This window comes from Capra hircus, chromosome 18 (assembly GCF_001704415.2).
Source record: "Capra hircus breed San Clemente chromosome 18, ASM170441v1, whole genome shotgun sequence".
NCBI lineage: Eukaryota > Metazoa > Chordata > Mammalia > Artiodactyla > Bovidae > Capra > Capra hircus.
The window spans coordinates 26,720,037-26,740,035 of NC_030825.1; the positions used below are offsets into that span (position 1 = coordinate 26,720,037).

Below are 19,999 nucleotides of genomic sequence, written 5' to 3' on the forward strand. Positions count from 1 at the left end.
GTTCAGAGGTGGCTCAGTGGGTAAAGAATCTGCCTGCAATGCAAGAGCGACTTAGCAGCAGCAGCAGCAATGCAGGAGACATGGATTTGATCACTGGATGGGGAAGATTCCTTGGAGGAGGGCCCAGCAACCCACTCCAGTATTCTTGCCTGGAGAATCCCATGGATAGAGGGGCCTAGTGGACTACAGTCCATGGGGTCGCAAAGAGTCAGGCACGACTGAAGCAGCTGAGCACACACCCATGCACAGTTTAGAAACTCAGAAGTCCTAAATCAGTCTCAGTGGTATGAAATCAAGGGGTTGGCAGGGCTGTTTTCCTTCTGGAATCCCTAGGGGAGAATTTGTTTCCTTGCCTTTTCCACCTCCCCGAGGCTGCCTGCATTCCTGGGCTCACAGCATCCTATCACATAAACTTCTGCTTATGTCATCCCTTATCCTGTCTGTATCTGACATATTTACTGGCCCTTCTTGTAATGACGCTGAGATTGGATTGAGTCCATCCAGATAATCCCGGAAGTCTCTCTGTTAGAAGGGCTTGAACTTAAACACACCTGCAAAGTCCTTTTTACCATTTAAGGTCACATATTCACAAGTTTAGGGAATTACGTGTGGACATTTTGAGGGGTTTGTTATTTTGTCTACCAAGGGCTCAATAAGTATTTGTGGAATGGATGAATAAATGAATGGCTGGATCCCTTTACAAGTAGAGTACTGCTGAGTCCTGAACTCTAGGCTGGCCCAGCCACTTACTGGCAAGTCCCTTTTTTCTCCTCCGTTAGATGTATTCTGAGCACCCACAATGTACCCCAGTCTTGGGAGACCCTGGACTGCCAAGCAAATAAATGGAGACCCTGCTTTCCAAGAGATGAATCAATTTGGCTTCTGGGAGGAGCCCAAGAAAGAGAAAATATGATATAATCTGTTTGAGTCCATGTTCTAGGTCACCCCAGAGAATTTTAAGTCCTGAGGGGGTGTGCTTACCTAGAGGCTGACATTTCAAATGGCTCTTGATGCACGAGTGGGAGTTTATGCAGGAGGGAAGTGGAAAGGGCATGCATGGCCAGGGGCAGGCCGCAGACCTCTTTGAGGAACTGTGAGGAGAGTGATGTGATTCCTCATGGGAGGGAGACCAGTTTGGGGGGGAGGGTCGTGTCTGGAATAGAGGTCTTGAAGGTCACAATCAGGAGAATGGGTTTAGCGGGGGTGCAGCAGGGTTTTGAAGCAGGTGCGTGGAACTTGGAATCAGGGCTGCTCCCTCTGGTCACTGCATTGTGGAGTGGGGAATGAGGGGCCAGCACCTGAGCCTGGGGTGGAGGTGGCCAGGGCAGGTCAGGGACAATGGGGACAGAGATAAGGGGATAGATCTGAGAGAGACTTAGGAAGTAGAGTCAGTGGGACATGGTGGTAGTTTGAGAAGGGGGTGGCTGAGGAAGAGGGTAGAGACAGCTGGAAAGAAGGACAAAAAGAAAGTGAAAGTCACTCCATCAAATCTGACTCTGTGACTCATTGAATTCTCCAGGCCCGAATACTGGAGTGGGTAGCCTTTCCCTTCTCCAGGGGATCTTCCCAACCCAGGGATCGAATCCAGGTCTCCTGCATTGCAGGCAGATTCTTTACCAGCTGAGCCACAAGGAAACCTGGAAATGTAAATGACCATGAACTGGCCCAAGTTGAGACCTTGTGAGAAGCCCTGGAGGACGCTGGCGATGCAGCAGAGAAAATAAGCCAAGGGGTCCATAGGCTTCTCCCTTTGAAGACAGACCCACGATGAAGGTCACCAAGATGGGGATGAAGGGGACAAGACGGGCCTCAGTTCCAGGCGAGGGCTTGGGGCTGTTTGTCTCCTGTCCCCATTCTCACTCGATTTACAAACGACCACTGGGGTAAGTCGGTGGGACTCTGAAAACATCTCCCCCATTTCCAGATGGGTAAACTGAGACCCAGAGACATCCAGTGACATGGCCAAGACTACACAGACAGCAGACCCCAGGGAGCACAGGCCTCCAAGAGGCCCAGCTCAAGGGGGATTTTACATCTCTTGAGACTCAGGGAGAGGTGAGCGTGGGGGTCCCCTTTGAGTGACTACTGGCCACAGAGAATTTCCTCCTCTTTGAAGGAAGCGGGAGTTCTTCTTTCATAATGTGAATGTCAGAGACTCTGGCCTCACGGGTGACTAAGAGTGTCTGAGGCTTGTGGGTGTAGCAAGCATTTAAATACCAGACCTCTCTGTCCTTTGGTGATTGTAGACACCTGAGCTGGGATACAGGTCAAAACGATGGCCAGCCTGCAGACCCCTCTCCTGGCTGCTCTCATCCTCCTGGCTATGACACTTCAAGCAACAGAGGCAGGTGAGATTGGGAAGAGGCAGGGCTCTCTGCAGAAGTCAAGGTCAGACACTAGCGGTGGAGAGAGTACTGAACTGAGAGCCGAAGATGCCAGGCTGTCAGCTGTTGGGCTAGTCCCATTGCTTCTACCAGACCTGAGTCTTTACATCTGTTAAATGAGCAGGGCTGAAGGCTTGGAGTCTAGGGTCTGCCTCAGCTGGGTTAGGGGTGGTGGTGGGCATGGCCCAGGGTCCCCCTAGCGAACTCAAGGATGGGGTCTTGGGGTGTGGAGAAGGAGCCCCTGAAGGAGGACAGCCTGGGTGGGGAAAGGTGGGAGCAGGGGTAAGGGCTATTCCCTTGGAAGACTGGTCCTGCCATCTTGCTGCCCCATTTTTGCTCCAGAACTTTCCCTCAACACTGGGCTGTTGATTTCTCTCTCCATCTCAAGATTTGCTCTTCTGCCCTGTGTTGGGTAGGGGAATGAGGACTGGGCTGGGAGTCAGGAACAATGATTGCTCATTTACTGGGGTTCCTGAGCACTCTTCCCTGCATTAAAGGCCCCAGAGGGTAGGTACTATTATTACCCCCTGGATCTGAGGAGGAAATTAGGTCTCAGAGCTGTTACGTGACTCAGGGCAGAGTGAGACTCGAACCAGGGCTTGGGTGACTGGACTCTGTCTGAGCCCTTGACCTGACACTCTCCCGGGTCCTGCTGTGTGGTCTGGGCAAATCCACCTCCTTCTCTGGACCCCACTCTCACCATTTGCTCCAGGAAGGGGATTAAAGTAGATGTGAGCTGAAGGGAAATTCTCCAAAGACCTGGAGAGTTCTTCAAAGTGCACATCTGATTCAGCCAGGCTGGGATGAGGTACTGAGCTTTTCTGACAAGCTCTTAAGTGATGCTGATGAGGGTCCATGGACCTCACCTCAAATAGCAAAGTTCTAAGGCTCCTTCCTGTTCAGAGTCTCTGGGTCCCATCTAGAGCTTCAGCATTGTACCGTTTGTTTCGTTGAGTTTTGGTGGGTTTTTTACACTTGGCCACACTAGGCATTGTTTTTTCGTTTGTTTGTTTGGGGAGTGCTAATACCACTGAGAGATCCTTGTTCCCTGACTAGGGATCGAACCTGTGCCCCCTACAGTGGAAGCACAGAGTCCTAAACCCTGGACCATCAGGGAAGTCCCCTTAGGGCACTGCTGATGCTCAGTCAGTCTGACTCCCTCTCCCTTGAGCTGGCTGATGCAGAGTGTAGACTCCGGGTGCTTAGTGGCTTCTTAGAGATCCACGAGCGGGGTCTTTGACACCCAGAATCCTTTGGACACCAACTTTTCGCATGAGAACAGAAAAGCTGAGTCAGAGGTGAGGGCCAAGGGAGACCAGCCTGTGACACCTCTGAACAACCCTCTCCCCCAGGCCCCTACGGTGCCAACGTGGAGGACAGCGTCTGTTGCCGGGACTACATCCGTTACCCTCTGCCCCTGCGTTTGGTGAAATATTACTACTGGACTTCAAATTCCTGCCGGAGGCCTGGCGTGGTGTGAGTAGGGAGCTGGGGAGGCAAGGCCCTAGAGAGCCTGAGGGGTGTTGCCCAGGAGGATCCGGGTGCACATGGGTGGGCTCCACCCGGGGCTGGAGGAATGCAGCTGGATGCCCAGATGCCAGGGGAGTCCCTGGCTGGACTAGATGGCTCAGCTGAGGCTTGGGTGTACCAGGAAGAAAAAAACCATGTGATCATACGACAGATCTTATCAGGCACTTCCTTTGTGCCAGGCAGCACGTGCCTGGTTCTGAGACCTCAGAGGGGGCATCCGCGGGCATGGTGAGATAGGTAGTGTAAAGCTGCTGTAGAGTGTAGGGTCCAGGGGACAGGCAGTAGGCTGACTCAGCAAAGATGTTCCCATCAGAAGCATCTTGGATCCCCAGTGCCCTGAGATTTAGTTATTTGAGGCAGTCCGTTCTTTTTTCTTTTTGTTTATTGGTATATAGCTGATTAACAAACAATGTTGCGATGATTTCAGATGAGTAGCAAAGGGACCTGTAAAGGGATGCATATACATATATCCATTCTCCTCCAAACTCCCCTCCCATCCAGGCTGCCACATAACACTGGGCAGAGTCCCCTGTGCTGTATATAGTAGGCCATTGTTGCTTATCCACTTTAAATGTAGCAGTGTGTACATGTCCATCCCAAACTCCCCAACTGTGCCTCCTCCTCTATCCTTTCGCCCACCCAGGAACCATAAGTTTGTTGTCCAAGTCTGTGAGTCTCTTTCTGTTTTGTAAGTAAGTTCATTTGTATCTTTCCTTTTAGATTCCACATATAAGGGATGTCTTATGGTATTTCTCCTTCTCTGTCTGACTTACTTCACTCAGTGTGACAGTCTCTAGGTCAATCCAGGTTGCTGCAAATTATCTCATTTGCTGCATTATCTCATTCCCTTTCAATGAGGCGACCCATGCTTACGAGGAGAATATTAAGAGCTGACACTAAGTGCTTCCTCTGGGCCAGGCACTGTTCTGAGCATGACTGTTTCATTCTCATAGTGATCCTACAAGGAGGTGCTATTATTTCCACTTCACAGATGGAGAAACAGGCTCAGGACGGGGTGAGGAGAAACGACTTGCTCAAGGTTGCCCAGGCTGGAATCAGGACTCTTGGGTCCTTGTTCTCCTCTGCTGCTTTCTCTCAGCTTCTTTGGTTCCTTTTCCTTGGCCTGGAGTCTGCTGGGGGTGGGGTGTTTGAACCTGGGGATTTATGATCCTCTTTGGGTCTGTGCCATCTTCTCATCTTCATCCTTCTCATTCATCTTCCACCCCTCAAAGGGGTAAAATGCAAGAAGACTGAAGCAGGAAGCCCTGCCAGGGTTCTGGTCACTTCAATACTGGGCCTCAGTTTCCCCAACAGTATAATGGGAATGACCACCTTCATTTATTTTTATCAAACGTGTAGAGAGTGCTTGTTAGATGCCAGTTACTGTTATAAACACTTTATAAATATTAACAAATATTAGTCCTTCAAACAACTCAGTGTAATAGGTACTGTGAAATCTCCTTTCTACAGGTGAATAAATGGACACAGTGAGTTCTGGGGCCTTTTTGAGCGTCGCAGGGCATGATAATAGTAAGTGGGAGGTGTAATACCCAATTTCTGGCGTGTAATAGATGCTCAGTGAGAGGCGGTTGCTGTTGTTTAGTCACTCAGTTTCTTAGCTGCTCTTTTGCGACCCCGTGACGGTAGCCCACCAGGCTCCTCTGTCCATGGGATTTTCCAGCAAGAACACTGGAGTGGGTTGCCATTTCCTTCTCCAGGGGATCTTCCTGACCCAGGGACTGAACCTGAGTCTCCTGCCTTGACACATGAATTCTTTACCACTGAGCCACCAGGGACACATGTGATTATTGGATCTTGAGCCGGAAGGGATTCTAGAAGGAATGTGGTTCGATGAATGGGAAGATCAAAGCTCAGAGAGAGGCTGAGCCTTGTCTGGTGCCACACAGCAGCCAGGGCAGGCTGTCTGCAGCCAAGATCAATCCTGCTTTGCTGCCTTCTTTGTTCTTTCTGTTCATTGGTCATCTGTGTGTATGTGCGTGCACATGTGTGCAGATCAGGGGTGTTTGTTGCAGCTCTGGCAAAAGTGGAAGCCCGAGCCCACAACTGCCACGTGGTCTTGGGTTATTGCTCCCCACTCCTGTCTGTGCTCAGGTCTCCCTGGGGCAGGCCCGGATGGGGACGTTCTCTGAAGGCCCTGCCCCAGAGCGTCCAGTTTACAGCAAGCATGATGAGGCAGGTCTTACCAGCTGTGGCCCTTGGGCAATTTCCTTTACGTCGTTGAGCCTCACTTTCCTCACTGTGAAGCAGATAGAATACTGGAAGTTCACAGGGTTGTTGAAAGATTTACGAAGAAAATCAATGTTAAAAGTTCAGGCCAACATATATCAAGTGAACCTTAAAAATGCATTTCAATACACGTTAGGTGCAGCCAAATACTATTTGATTCCACTTCTATGAGGTACCTAAGAATAGTTGAATTCATAGTTAGAAAGTACATTGGTAGATGACAGGGGCCAGAGAGTGGGGAGGGTGGGTGGGGAGTTATGTTCAATAGGGACAGGCTTTCAGTTTAGGAAGGTGCAAAATTCGGGAGATGGATGATGCTAAGAGTTGCACAATAATGTGAATGTACTTAGTGCCAATGAACTGTCCAGTTAAATATAGTTAAAATAGTATGTTTTATATTATGTGACTTTTATTAGTTCAGTTCAGTTCAGTCACTCAGTCGTGTCTGACTCTTTGCGACCCCATGAACCGCAGCACACCAGGCCTCCCTGTCCATCACCAACTCTCAGAGTTTACCCAAACTCATGTCCATTGAGTTGGTGATGCCATCCAGCCATCTCATCCTCTGTCGTCCCCTTCTCCTCCTGCCCTCAGTCTTTCCCAGCATCAGGGTCTTTTCAAATGAGTCAACTCTTCACATGAGGTGGCCAAAGTACTGGAGTTTCAGCTTCAACATCAGTCCTTCCAATGAACACCCAGGACTGATCTCCTTTAGGAGGGACTGGTTGGATCTCTTTGCTGGCCAAGGGACTCTCAAGAGTCTTCTCCAACACCACAGTTCAAAAGCATCAATTCTTCAGGGCTCAGCTATCTTTGTAGTCCAACTCTCACATCCATATATGACCACTGGAAAAACCATAGCCTTGACTAGATGAACCTTTGTTAATAAAGTAATATCTCTGCTTTTTAATATGCTATCTAGGTTGGTCATAACTTTCCTGCCAAGGAGTAAACGTCTTTTAATATCATGGCTGCAATCATCATCTGTAGTGATTTTGGAGCCCAGAAAAATAAAGTCAGGCACTGTTTTCACTGTTTCCCCATCTATTTCCCATGAAGTGATGGGACCAGATGCCATGATCTTAGTTTTCTGAATGTTGAACTTTAGGCCAACTTTTTCACTCTCCTCTTTCACTTTCATCAAGAGGCTCTTTAGTTCTTCTTCACTTTCTGCCATAAAGGTGGTGTTATCTGCATATCTGAGGTTACTGATATTTCTCCTGGCAATCTTGATTCCAGCTTGTGGTTCATCCAGCCCAGCATTTCTCATGATGTACTATGCATATAAGTTAAATAAGGAGGGTGACAATATACAGCCTTGACGTACTCCTTTTCCTATTTGGAACCACTCTGTTGTTCCATGTCCAGTTCTAACTGTTGCTTCCTGACCTGCATATAGGTTTCTCAAGAGGTAGGTCAGGTGGTCTGGTATTCCCATCTCTTTCAGAATTTTCCACAGTTTATTGTGATCCACACAGTCAAAGGCTTTGGCATAGTCAATAAAGCAGAAATAGATGTTTTTCTGAAACTCTCTTGCTTTTTCGATGATCCAGCGGATATTGGCAATTTGATTGCTGGTTCCTCTGCCTTTTAAAAAAAAGTTAAAAAAAGACCTTTGGGCCAGCTCCTAGCACAATTATATTGCATCTACTATCTGCTGTGTACTGTTCTGAGCACTCCAGTTTATATATTAATTCATCAAATCGTTACCAGATTCCCAGGAAGTTGGACCACAATTATCATGCCCATTTTACAAATGTGAAAACAGAAGCTCAAAGAAGTTAAGGGACTCACTAACAAGTGGCAGATCTAGAACTTTAATCCAGATAAGCTGGTTCCAAAGTTCATGCTCTTGGCCACTGCCCGATACTCTCTCCCAAGACAGTGTCAGCAGTGATTATGAGCCTCTTGGGCATTCTATTTCCTGGCCTGTCCTGGCGCTTGGGGCTGGGGCTGAAGGTTTGGGAAGTCCTTGATGTTTATTTCCCCCTGTCCTTCTTAAGACATGTGAGTCACCTGCATTTATGAGTCACCTGCTGTATGCAAACCATCTGCAGTGGACCATGGCATCCTTGCTGCATGCTAATGAGGCTTCCTTCTCCTCCTGGTGTTTCTGCCTTCCAGCTTGCTGACCATGAAGGACCGAGAGATCTGTGCTGACCCCAAACAGCACTGGGTGAAGAAGATTCTCCAGAAGCTGAGCCAATGAGGCAGGCCCTGCGCTGATGACCGTGGCCTTGGTTCCTCCAGGAAGGCTCATGGATCCCCACCTCCCTCCTGTTACAGCGGCTTCCTGACATGAGCCTGTGCCAACAACTCTCTCAGTGCTGAGAGATCTTAATCCCTGCAGCTGTCACCCTCAGTCAAGCCTCCAGCTGTGACTCTCATCTCCCCTCTTACCCTCCAACCCACCCTCTGCCCCACCAAAGCCAGAGGACCCACCACCCTGGTCAGTCACTCCTCCACTCCAAACCCTTCCATGGCTCCCCATTGCCCTCAGCTGAGGCCAGAGCTCCTGAGCCTGGCACCTCAGTCTCTAGTCCTGCCTCATTTCCCTTCATGCATGTTGGATTCCAGCTCTCTGTTCTCCCAACCCATGTCATACCTTTCCACTTCTGGCTCTTTTCCTGGGCTGCTCCTGACACCCAGAATGTCCTTCCATTTTCTGCACCTGTCTGCCCCCATCTGTCCTCCAGGGCATCATCACTCACCCTAAGCAGCCAGTAATTGAGATTCAGTTTTTTAAATTTCCATGGGCTCTCTGCCTCCCTTTAACAACACTGATCGCCATCTGCCCAGAATTCTTGGGACTTGGGAGCTTGTTCTCCAGCCCTCCCAGCTAGATCAGCATCCACACCTGAGTTACTTTGGTCTCCTGGCCTCCAGCACAAGCACAGGGGCTGGTTCAGAATCAGAGCTCAGAAAGAGGCTGCAGACTGAGTCAGTAAAAGTAGTTTCTCTCTCCTGCTTCCCAAAGGCTCTTATGCATCAGCACAGAGACTTAGGATCATCTAGAGAAGGGCTCGGAGAAGGCAATGGCACCCCACTCCAATACTCTTGCCTGGGAAATCCCATGGGTGGAGGAGCCTGATAGGCTACAGTCTATGGGGTCGCTAAGAGTCGGACACGACTGAACGACTTCACTTTCACTTTTCACTTTCATGCATTGGGGAAGGAAATGGCAACCCACTCCAGTGTTCTTGCCTGGAGAATCCCAAGGACAGAGGAGCCTGGTGGGCTTCCGTCTATGGGGTCGCACAGAGTCGGACACGACTGACGCGACTTAGCAGCAGCAGCAGCAGCAGCAGCAGAGAAGGGCTGGTGGGGTCCATTAGGAAGCCTCAAATTTGCCCAGATTCACCTTTCTTCCCCATTTTACCTGCATGTTAGAAGTCTTTAACCTTCTTGCTTCCCTAGGGTTTTTATTGCCCCTCCAACCTCCAACATCCAGGCCTGATCTCTTCAGAGGGACTCTTCAGAGTCCTTCATTTTTTCTTCCTCCTTTCCCAAATAGCTAATAATGAAATTCATGCCACAGTGTGAATGACTACACTTGGCTTGGTATTATAAGCTCTAGTTATATTTGTATAAGTAAAGAGGGCAAATGCTTAAAAGGCCAAATAAATGATGGGAAGAACTTCTAGGAAATGTGTGGGAGCAAGGCAGTGATTTCCTGACCCCTGAGGTGAATGTGTGGGGTATAGTTAAGGAAAAGAGCCTTGAATGGAGGTTGTTCTCAGGTGGCTGTGGCCAGGCTAATGACTGGGATTTAGGACTTATCTCCACCTCTTTGGGGACAACAGGTTCCCCAGGTATCTGCGCTTTTTCCTTTCTGAGGGAGCCTGATGCAGCATGGCAGGGTGGTTGTCACTGTGTGACCCTGAGGAGAATGTTTAACCTCCCTGAGCCTCACTTAAGAATGGGCATACCCATCTTAAGGGATTTGCTGTTAGGCTCAGGTGGAAGCCACAGAGAATGTGGCTTTGCCAGGCATAAAAATCAGTGTCTTTCAGGGCTTCTGTCCCCTCCTAGAGCCCAAGGACGTTTGTCCACTACAGGTACTAGAAGTGTTAACCTGCCCGCTGCCCATGCACATGGCCTTCAAGTGTTCTGGAACCTCCCTCCGCTCCTGTCCTGCCCCTGCCCCTGCCCCTGCCCCTGCCCCTCAGGCCTTCTGGAAAATAAATCCTCTGCCACAGTGTCTGCTTTGTTCCTTGGCATGTGCTGTTCCTATGAGGTGGGGCAGGAGACCCACGGTCCCCTCCCTCCGGGTGGAGAAGCCCTTGACATTGATACATGATCTGGCTTGCCCAAGGTCACCCTGTGAGAGGGTGGGGAGTCTCAGCCAGACCTCAGGACCTGGGAAGCAGCTGAGCAGGTGCCAGCAGGGAACCCCAGATGTGTGTCCACCCTGGGACCACTTGACAGGAGGAGTTGATGAAATCATTCATTCAGTCCTCAAGGGTAGATCTTTGAGAAGCATATTCATTCACTCACTCAACAACCCAACCTTAACCCTCCCCCTTCAAGGGAGAACACAGAGACAGAGGACAGTGTATTAGTCAGGAGATGCAACTTGCAAAAGCAACCCCGCAAATCTCAGTGGCTCAACTTCATACAAGGTTCTGTCTTCTCGCATGAAGTCTGACCGGCATTCCTGGTCTGTGATGACCTTCCATCCATGTGGTCATTTAAAGATCCAAGCTGCTTCCTTCTCATGGCCCCAACCTCCTCCAGGACCAGGTCTCCTATCCATCATCCAGAAGATAGGGAAAGAGAATGGATGCCTGTGGGAGGACTTCATGAGCTGGGCCAGAAACAGGGGCTCATCGCTTCTGCCCATGAGCCACTGGCAGAACTCAGTCACATGACCTCCCTGTCAGCAAAGGATGCTGGGAAGTACAGCCAAGCTGTGTATCCAGGAAGAAGAGGGAGTGGATCTGGGGAGTACCTAGTTCATCTGGTGCCGAAATACCCTGGGCCCTCAAATGGGTCTGCTTCCCCGGAGGAGTTCCTGGACACAGCTTGCTCTGCCAAAAACAACCAGAAAAAGGACTTCTCTGCTCTTGCTGCATCATTAATTCCTCAGTGTACAGTCTGTTCCATGGATATCTTGGCACAAGTGGCCTTTGCTCCCTTTTGGATCTGGCTCTCACAGTGAGATTTCCAGGGTTGAGGCTCCAGACACCCGGAAGGCTAACTGAGAGGCATTGAAAAGCATCATGAAGGGCATAGGTCACAGGTTCAGACAGACATAGGAACTCTCACCACCTATGTGTCTGGAACAAGTTATTTGGTCCCTCTGAGCCTCAGTTTCTGCCTCTGTGAATAGCGGGCAATAAAAGCACATAGCACATGTATTTATGAAAATCTGATGGCATAAAAAGGTACAGACAGCCCAATAACAAAATGAGCAAAGACTTGGATGGACAGTTCTCCAAAGAAGATACTCAACTGGTTAATAAGCACGTTCTTAGTGGGGGCAATATTTGCCACTCCAAAGTGTATCTCCTTGACATGAGGATTAATTCAGGTTGATTATTTTTTTTAACACAAAAAACATTTTTATTCTACTACTTGGGGACTAATAAAAATATTTTCAGTTTTGTGCATATTCATAAAAAGTAACCACTTTAAAATTCTCCTTGTCTAATATGCAGGAATAGAAGAAATGGAGTAGCCTTCATAGCCAACAAAAGAGTCTGAAATGCAGTACTTGGGTGCAATCTCAAAAACAACAGAATGATCTCTCTTCGTTTCCAAGGCAAACCATTCAATATCACAGCAATCCAAGTCTATGCCCCAACCACTAATGCCAAAGAAGCGGAAATTGAATGGTTCTATGATGACCTACAAGACCTTCTAGAACTAACACCAAAAAATAAAAAATAAAAAGGGTGTCCTTTTCATCATAGGGTACTGGAATGCAAAAGTAGGAAGTCAAGAAATACCTGAAGTAACTGGCAAGTTTGGCCTTGGAGTACAAAATGAAGCAGGGCAAAGGCTAACAGAGTTTTGTCAAGGGAACACACTGGTCATAGCAAACACCCTCTTCCAACAACACAAGAGATGACTCTAAACTTGGACATCACCAGAGGATTAATACCAAAATCACATTGGTTTTATTCTTTGTAGCCAAAGATGGAGAAGGCCTATACAGGCAGCAAAAACAAGACCAGGAACTGACCGTGGCTCAGATCATGAACTCCTTATTGCCAAATTCAGACTTAAATTGAAGAAAGTAAGAAAAGCCACTAGACCACTCAGGTATGACCTAAACCAAATCCCTTACGATTATACAGTGGAAGTGACAAATAGATTCCAGGGATTAGATCTGATAGACAGAATATTTGAAGAACTATGGACGGAGGTTCACAAATTGTACATGAGGCAGTGATCAAAACCATCCCCAAGAAAAAGAAATGCAAAAAGTCTGAGGGGGCCTTACAAATAGCTGAGAAAAGAAGAGAAGCAAAAGGCAAAGGAGAAAAGGACAGATATATCCATCTGAATGCAGAGTCTGTCACTGTTTCCACTGTTTGTATGGATCACAACAAACTGAAAAACTCTTAAAGAGATGGGAATACCAGACCACCTGACCTGCCTCCTGAGAAATCTGTATGCAGGTCAAGAAGCAAGAGTTAGAACCAGATATAGAACAATGGACTGATTCCAAACTGGCAAAGGAGTATGGCAAGGTTGTATATTGTCACCCTGCTTATTTAACTTATATGCAGAGTCCATCATGCAAAATGCTGGGCTGGATGAAGCACAAGCTGGAATCAAGATTGCCAGGAGAAATATTAATAAACTCAGGTATGCAGATGATACCACCTTTATGGCAGAAAACGAGGAGAAACTAAAGAGCCTCTGATGAAAGTGAAAGAGGAGAGTGAAAAAGTTGGCTTGAAATTCAACATTCAAAAAATGAAGATCATGGCATCTGGCCCCATCAATTCATGGCAAATACATGGGGTAACAATGGAAACAATGACAAACTTTATTTTCTTGGGCTCCCAAATCACTGCGGATGATGGCTGCAGCCATGAAATTAAAAGATGGTTGCTCCTTGGAAGAAAAACTATGACAAACCTAGACAGAATATTTAAAAAGCAGACATTACTTTGCCAATAAAGGTCTGTCTAGTCAAAGCTATGGTTTTTCCATTAGTCATGTATGGATGTGAGAGTTGGACCATAACAAAGGCTGAGTGCCAAAGAATTGATGCTTTTGAACTGTAGTGTTGGAGAAGACTCTTGAGAGTCCCTTGGACTGCAAGCAGATCAAATCATTCAATCCTAAAGGAAATTAGTCCTGAATATTCACTGGAAGGACTGATGCTGAAACTGGTCCAAACTTGGGCCACCTGATGCGAAGAATTGACTCATTAGAAAAGACCTGAATGCTGGTAAAGACTGAAGGCAGGAGGAGAAGGGGTTGGCAGAGGATGAGATGGTTGGATGGCATCGTCAACTCGATGGACATGAGGATGAGCAAGCTCCAGGAGTTGGTGATGGCCAGGGAAGCCTGGTGTGCTGTGGTCCATGGGGTGGCAAAGAGTCGAACATGCCTGAGTGACTGACCTGAACAAATATGCAAATCTACATAAGTAAAGAACTGCTTCTATCTTTCTTATTACCATTCATTTAAATATTATACATCATTCATATATTTTGCTTATGGCAATTTTAATATATCCTCTGAACTTTAACAGAGATTTTTTTTTCAAAGAATTCTAGAGCATTACATTTCATGGTCTCATAACATAACCTCATTGGAAAATATAATTCATTCTTTCTATCCTATAGGCTGATTTATTTACTTCGTTTTTGGCTGCTCTGGGTCTTTGTTGCTTTGCATTGGCTTTCTCTAGTTGTGGTGAGCTGTGTCTACTTTCCAATTGCGGTGCATGGGCTTCTCATCGAGGTGGCTTTTCTTGTGAATTACAGGTTCTAGGTTGCCAGGGCTTCAGCAGTTGCAGCGCACAGCTGAGAGCTCTCAGGCTGCAGTAGTTGCAAGATGCAGGCTTGGTAGCTGTGGTGCACTGGCTTAGTTGCTCCGCAGCACGTGGAATCTTCTCGGACCAGGGATTGACTCTGGGTCTCCTGCATTGGCAGGTGAATTCCCATCTACTGAGCCACCAGGGAAATCTTAGGCTGATTATTTTTAAGAAACAGAAGATCTGGGAAATTTTTTGGTTACTGCCCCCTTGACTGACTGAAAGATTTTAAATAAAGAACCCGTGACCAGAATAAAACTATCACTATAGGTATCTGCGAAGAATATGGAGCTAAGTATGATCCGGGAAACTGTGGAAGGTCTAGAGATCAACATCCAGTCTGTGTCCCGTTGTTTCTGCATGATGCAGCTAGCGTTTATTTACCAAACATTTGTGCTTTTTTTTCCTCCCTGTGAATGGTCTTCCTCCTCTTTGAAGTCTCAAACTGCTACCCCCAACATTCTCTTGTCGTCAGCTGAAAATGGTATTTAACATGAGGGCTTCCGCTCTCTTGGCAAGTTACTCAGTTTCCCATGATCTCCCCTGTGAATATACTGTTATTAAACTCTTGTTTGATTTTCTCCTGTGAATCTCTCATGGCAATTTAATTCTTAGACCAGGCAGAAGAACCTAGATGTGTAGAGGAAATTTTTCTTCCTCCCCAGCGACAGTAAAAGGTGCTTAACATCACTAACCATTTAGGGAAATGCAAAATCAAAACCACAATGAGATACCACTTCAGATTCATTAACATGGCTATTATGAAAAAACAAGGTTGGTGAGGGTGTAGGGAAATCGGAACCTTTGTGCATTGGTGATGGGAATGTAAAGTGGTACAGTCGCTGAAGAAAACAGTATGGCTGTTTCTCAAAAAAAAGTTAAACATAGAACTACCATACGATCCAGAAATCCCACGTCTGGGCATCCACACACAAGAATTGAAAGCAGGGACAGGAACAGATATTTGTACACCCATTACTCACTTCAGCATTTTCTGAAATAGCCAGAAGGTGGAAACAACCCAAGCACCCATCAATGGATGAAGCATAAGCAGAGTCTTGTCTAACCATACAGTGGAATATTATTCAGCCTTAAAAGGAAGGAAATTTTGACACCTGCTACAACATGGATGAACTTTGAAAGCGAAAGAAGGCAGTCACGAAAAGACAAGTACTGTCTGATTCCTCGAGGAGTCAGACTCCTAGACACAGAAAGCAGATTGGTGGTTGCCAGGAGCAGTGGGCAGGTGGAAATGGGAGTTATTGTTCACTGGGTCCAAACTTGCAGGTTTGTAAGATGAGAAAATTGTGGAGATGGACTGTGCTAATGGGTACACAGCAATGTGAATGTACGTCATGCCACTGAACTGAACACTTAGAAATGGTTAAAATATTAATTTTTTAAGTGATGTATGTGGTTGTTCGCTAAGTCCCATCCAATTCTTTGCAACCCCATGGACTATAGCACGCCAGGCTTCCCTGTCCATCATCTCCTGGAGTTTGCTCAGATTCATGTCCATTGAGTCAGTAATGCCATCCAACCATCTCATCTCATTCCCTTCTCCTCCTGCCCTCAGTCCTTCCCAGAATCAAGGTCTTTTCCACTGAGTTGGCTCTTTGCATCAAGTGGCCAAAGTATTGGAGCTTCAGCATGAGTCCTTCCAATGACTGTTCAGGGTTGATTTCCTTTAGAACTGACTAGTTTGATATCCTTGTAGTCCAAGGGACTCTCAAGAGTCTTCTCTAGAACCACAATTCAAAAGTATAAATTCATCAGCACTCAGCCTTTTTTATGGTTCAACTCTCACATCTGTATATGACTACTGAAAAAACCATAGCTTTGACTAGATGGACCTTTGTTGGCAAAGTGATGTTTATTTTACCACAATAAAAAGAAGGAGTGGCCAGGCATGTGCACAGATACAGGGAAATGTCTGGAGCATGTATGTTTCCCTCTTTAGAGGTCAGAAAAGGGGAGCTAGGTGGGGCTGGCTGGGGCAGGGAGTGCGGCCCCCAGGGGGACCTGGAGAGACATCTCACTGGCCACCACATTCCTCCTACCAAGCTGGGGTCCCACAGGTGTGCCCTGGGCTCCCCACCCCATTCCCCACTTGCTTCTGTCCTGCTTCCGATGCTGGGAGAATCCCCCATGTTCCACAACAGTGATGCAGCCTCCCTGTTCTTTGGGAGGGTTCTTTGGGACCCCATAGAGGGTCCTAGCCACCAGTGGGTCTGCAGAATAGAGGTGAGAATACCTCTTTCCCTACCATCCCACTGACCCTGCGAAAACCCTCTTTCCTGCTACCCAGTGCTGCTCTGGTGATTCCTCAGCTCAGAAGATTCCCAGCTTCCTTTCTTCCCTGAATAGCATCCTCTTTTCTCACTCAAGCTTCAAAGTGTTTAACGGCAGACTTCCTGCCCATTCCTTCCTCAGAGACAACGCACAGTGAGAAAAACAGTGAGCAAGATAATGGTCTTGACTCTTCAGGAATTCAATCATGAAAAATGTAAAAGAAGTCTAATGTAGGATTAATAGAAACAACCATAAGCAATGAATGAACCTAAATTGGACCATGGCTCAATAGTCGATAGATAGATAGGAAGGAAGAAAGAGAGAAAGACGGAAGGCAGGAGAAGAAACTTAAAATACATTTTGGGACAATTGGAGAAATTTGAATATTAACTAAATGTCATAAGAGATATGAGAATTGTTAGTTTTGCTAAGTGTGATAATAGTATCCTATTCATGTAAGACAATGTCTTTATTCAGTGGAGGTACATGCTGAAGAATTCAGAGGCAAAGTATCAGGCAACCATTTTGAGATGGCTTGGCAAAAAGAAGAAAGATGAATCAAATATGGAAAAATGCAGGAAAGCTCTTTGTTTCATCCCTTTTTTATTGTTTACAAATTTTTCAAAACAATAACGTAAAAAAAAACCAAGCAAAATTCTGCCCACTTTGTGGCTGAAATATCATATCTCATTCCTACCTTCATTGATTCCCAGACAAGAACAAAGACTTTTCTCTTTCCCTAAGACCCGCAGCCTTCGAATCTCTGATAGGACTTGCATCTTCTTTCACTACTGAACTGGGGCTCCTTAGGGCAAAAACTTTGACTTATTTCCCTACCTCCCCTCCTGCCCCACCTCCCTTCCCTGTCCAGCACAGTGCCAGGCATGCATCAGGGTTGAATAACAAGCACCAATGGTTCCTGTGTGTCAGGCACCGTGAAAGTCCTTAGATTTGTGAACTCCGCAGGGAGTGAGTGATTCGGTGAGGGGGCTATTAGCAACCCATTTTACAGATGGGGAAGCTGAGGCTCAGAGCAGTTAAGTCACTTGCCCAAGATGATACCCCTCATAAGTGGCTGAGTCATGTTTGTCTCAGATCCCACCAACCTAAAACCCTGGCTACTGTGTCTGAATTGAATCTAAACTCAGTTCTTAACACCCTGATGAGAGAGGTGGGGTGACCATTCCAACTCTGTGGGAGTGAAAGCTGGGCCAGAAGAGGACAGGGGACATTCTTAAGGGCTGGACAGAGAATAGCAAAGCTATCTTTATGTTTTGGTATCTGTTCCATGCCAGACTCTGAACCGGTACCTTAAGGGCACAAACTCAATTCCCACAGCAGTCCTCACAGTGGGGGTGGAGAGAAAAGTGTAATCTGGAGTCAGGACTTCAGACTCCAGAGTTAGCTGGCTGGGGCACATCCAGGCTTCCCACTTCTGGGATTGTGATACTCAGAAAATTCCTTAACTTTGGCATGCCTCAATTTCCTCATCTATAAAATGGACCACAATAATGGCATCTTGTTTACACCTGGGTTTGGTGACATAATTTGCTGAATTAGTCATTCAAAGCACTTAAAACACTGCCTATCTCAGAGTAAGTGTGAAATCAGAGAGGCAGGGTAGCTGTCTGAGATAGCATGGAGATAGTGCCAGAACCAGGATCATCTGACCCCAAAGTCCTTGCTTTCTAAATCCTTCTTTGGAGCATAGTATGGGGCCAAGAGAACAAGGGTCTCTACCCCCAAATATTTGGTCCAACCTGGTTCTTGTCCTTTATGAAATGTGGGGTTTCCCAGGACTTGCCTCTCCCCTCACCCCTCCCCCCTTCCCCTCACCCCTCCCCCTTCCCCTCTTCCTTTCTCTCCCCCTCCTCCTCTTTCTGGGTTTTCCCAGTGGCTCAGTGGTAAAGAATCCGCCTGCCAATGCAGGAGACATGGGTTCAGTCCCTGGGTCGAGAAGATCCCCTGGAGGAGGAAATGGCAACCCACTGCAGTATTCTTGCCTGGGAAATCCCATGGGCAGAGGAGCCTGGCGGGCTAGTCCATAGGGTCGCAAAGAGTGGGAGAGGACTTAGCAACTAAACAATGTCCTCCCCCCCTTCCCCGGCCCCTCCCTGTTCTGTTCTTCCTCCCCTTCCTCCCGCTCCCCCCCACTTCTCATCATGGGCAGAATAGAAAGAGCCTGGGACCTCAGTCTGTATCACTTCTTGTCCCTCTTTGGGCCTCAATTTCCCCAGCTATACACTGAGGGATGTGAAGTTTACTACTTCATGTCTGCGTGGGCTAGACAGATTCTCTGAGCTTGAGTGGACATTGTCCAGTGCCAGGGATGCCCCTCCCTGTCAAGGAGGGTCCAGCCTTCTAGCTCCACACCCCAGGCAGCTTTAGGGTAAAAGAGAGGTGCCCTGGGAGCTATGACCCCTCTGCCCAGCCCCACCTAGACCCACTGGCTCCATAGCCTGTAGCCATAGCTCACAGACAGAGCGGCTTTGCTCTGGCTGGCAGCCCAGAGTCGCCTCGATGGGAGTGGGTTCACGGTTAACTCCTGCCCAGACTGACTGGGCTCCTGCTAGAGTCTCCTGGAGTCTTGGGCGTTATTGCCACTGCCTGTGGGGAAGGCAGCCTCGAAAGCTGCTGTGCAGCGCCCATTCACACCAGCTAGCTCTGAGGCCACTTTGGTGGGAGCTGATGGCCAGTCGCGCCTGCTCCTCTTGTCACGGCCTCTGACAGAGACAGAGCCTGGGAAGTCGGAGCTGAGGAGCTGGGGTCCCTCCTCAGTGATCAGCCTAACTCCCTCCTCAAACAGATGGGGGCACGGAGCCCGCACGAGGGGCAGGGATCTTTCAGGGCATGTTGCTGAGTTCAGGACCACCCGAGAGGCCCCAAGTTACCAGGGGTGACAGCCGTGTGTTTCCCTTGGGCTCACAGTGGGCGAGTGGGTGATGGGAGGGAGGAGATGAGGAAAATGCAAAAGAGGAAAGGAGAGGTAGTGGGCATGGAGGTGGGGAAGCCGGGGCTCTTTGCCATGTCCTGAACCGCCCACCCCCTGGGCCTGCCTGCTCCTCTCTGTGGCGGGGGCGGTGGGATCTCCTCTCTGATGCTCTCTGTGAATGACTTGGCCCCCTCTCAGGGCTTCAGTTTCCCCATCTGCCCCTGTGAAGTGGGGCTGCCTCTTTCTTTCCACAGGCTTTTGCTGTATTGAGCCCCTGCTGTTTGCCAGGTTCCATGCTGGCCTCGGGGAACACCTTGATGAACAAGGTCCCCCTGGTGCTGGGGCGTTGAGAGGTTAAGGGTTAGAGGTCCTTCCTGGCATCGGAGAGCTCCCTCCCAGACCAGGGCAGACTTTATCAGACCCTAGATGGCAGGACCCCCGAGTCCTCCTGGCTTGCCTGCCTGCCGCCAGGACTCTCCAGTCCTCTGTCCTTTTGTTTTCGGCCCACTTAGGAGCTAGGGCCCCGGCTCAGACCCTAGGACATGTGCCAGGTCCCACTAGGAAGGCAGCCTTAGCAGATGGGAGGAGAGGAAGCCCTTTGAACCCTAACAGGCC

The 19,999-nt window shown here is 48.1% G+C and overlaps 1 protein-coding gene across 1 annotated transcript; it reads left to right on the forward strand.

The window, feature by feature from the left end:
* CCL22 (C-C motif chemokine ligand 22) lies at window positions 2,238-9,268 on the forward strand. Its single transcript, XM_005692018.3, has 3 exons — window positions 2,238-2,348; window positions 3,737-3,860; window positions 8,286-9,268. The coding sequence occupies exons 1-3, from the start codon at window positions 2,276-2,278 to the stop codon at window positions 8,368-8,370; spliced, it is 282 nt and encodes a 93-aa protein (XP_005692075.1). The 5' UTR covers window positions 2,238-2,275; the 3' UTR covers window positions 8,371-9,268.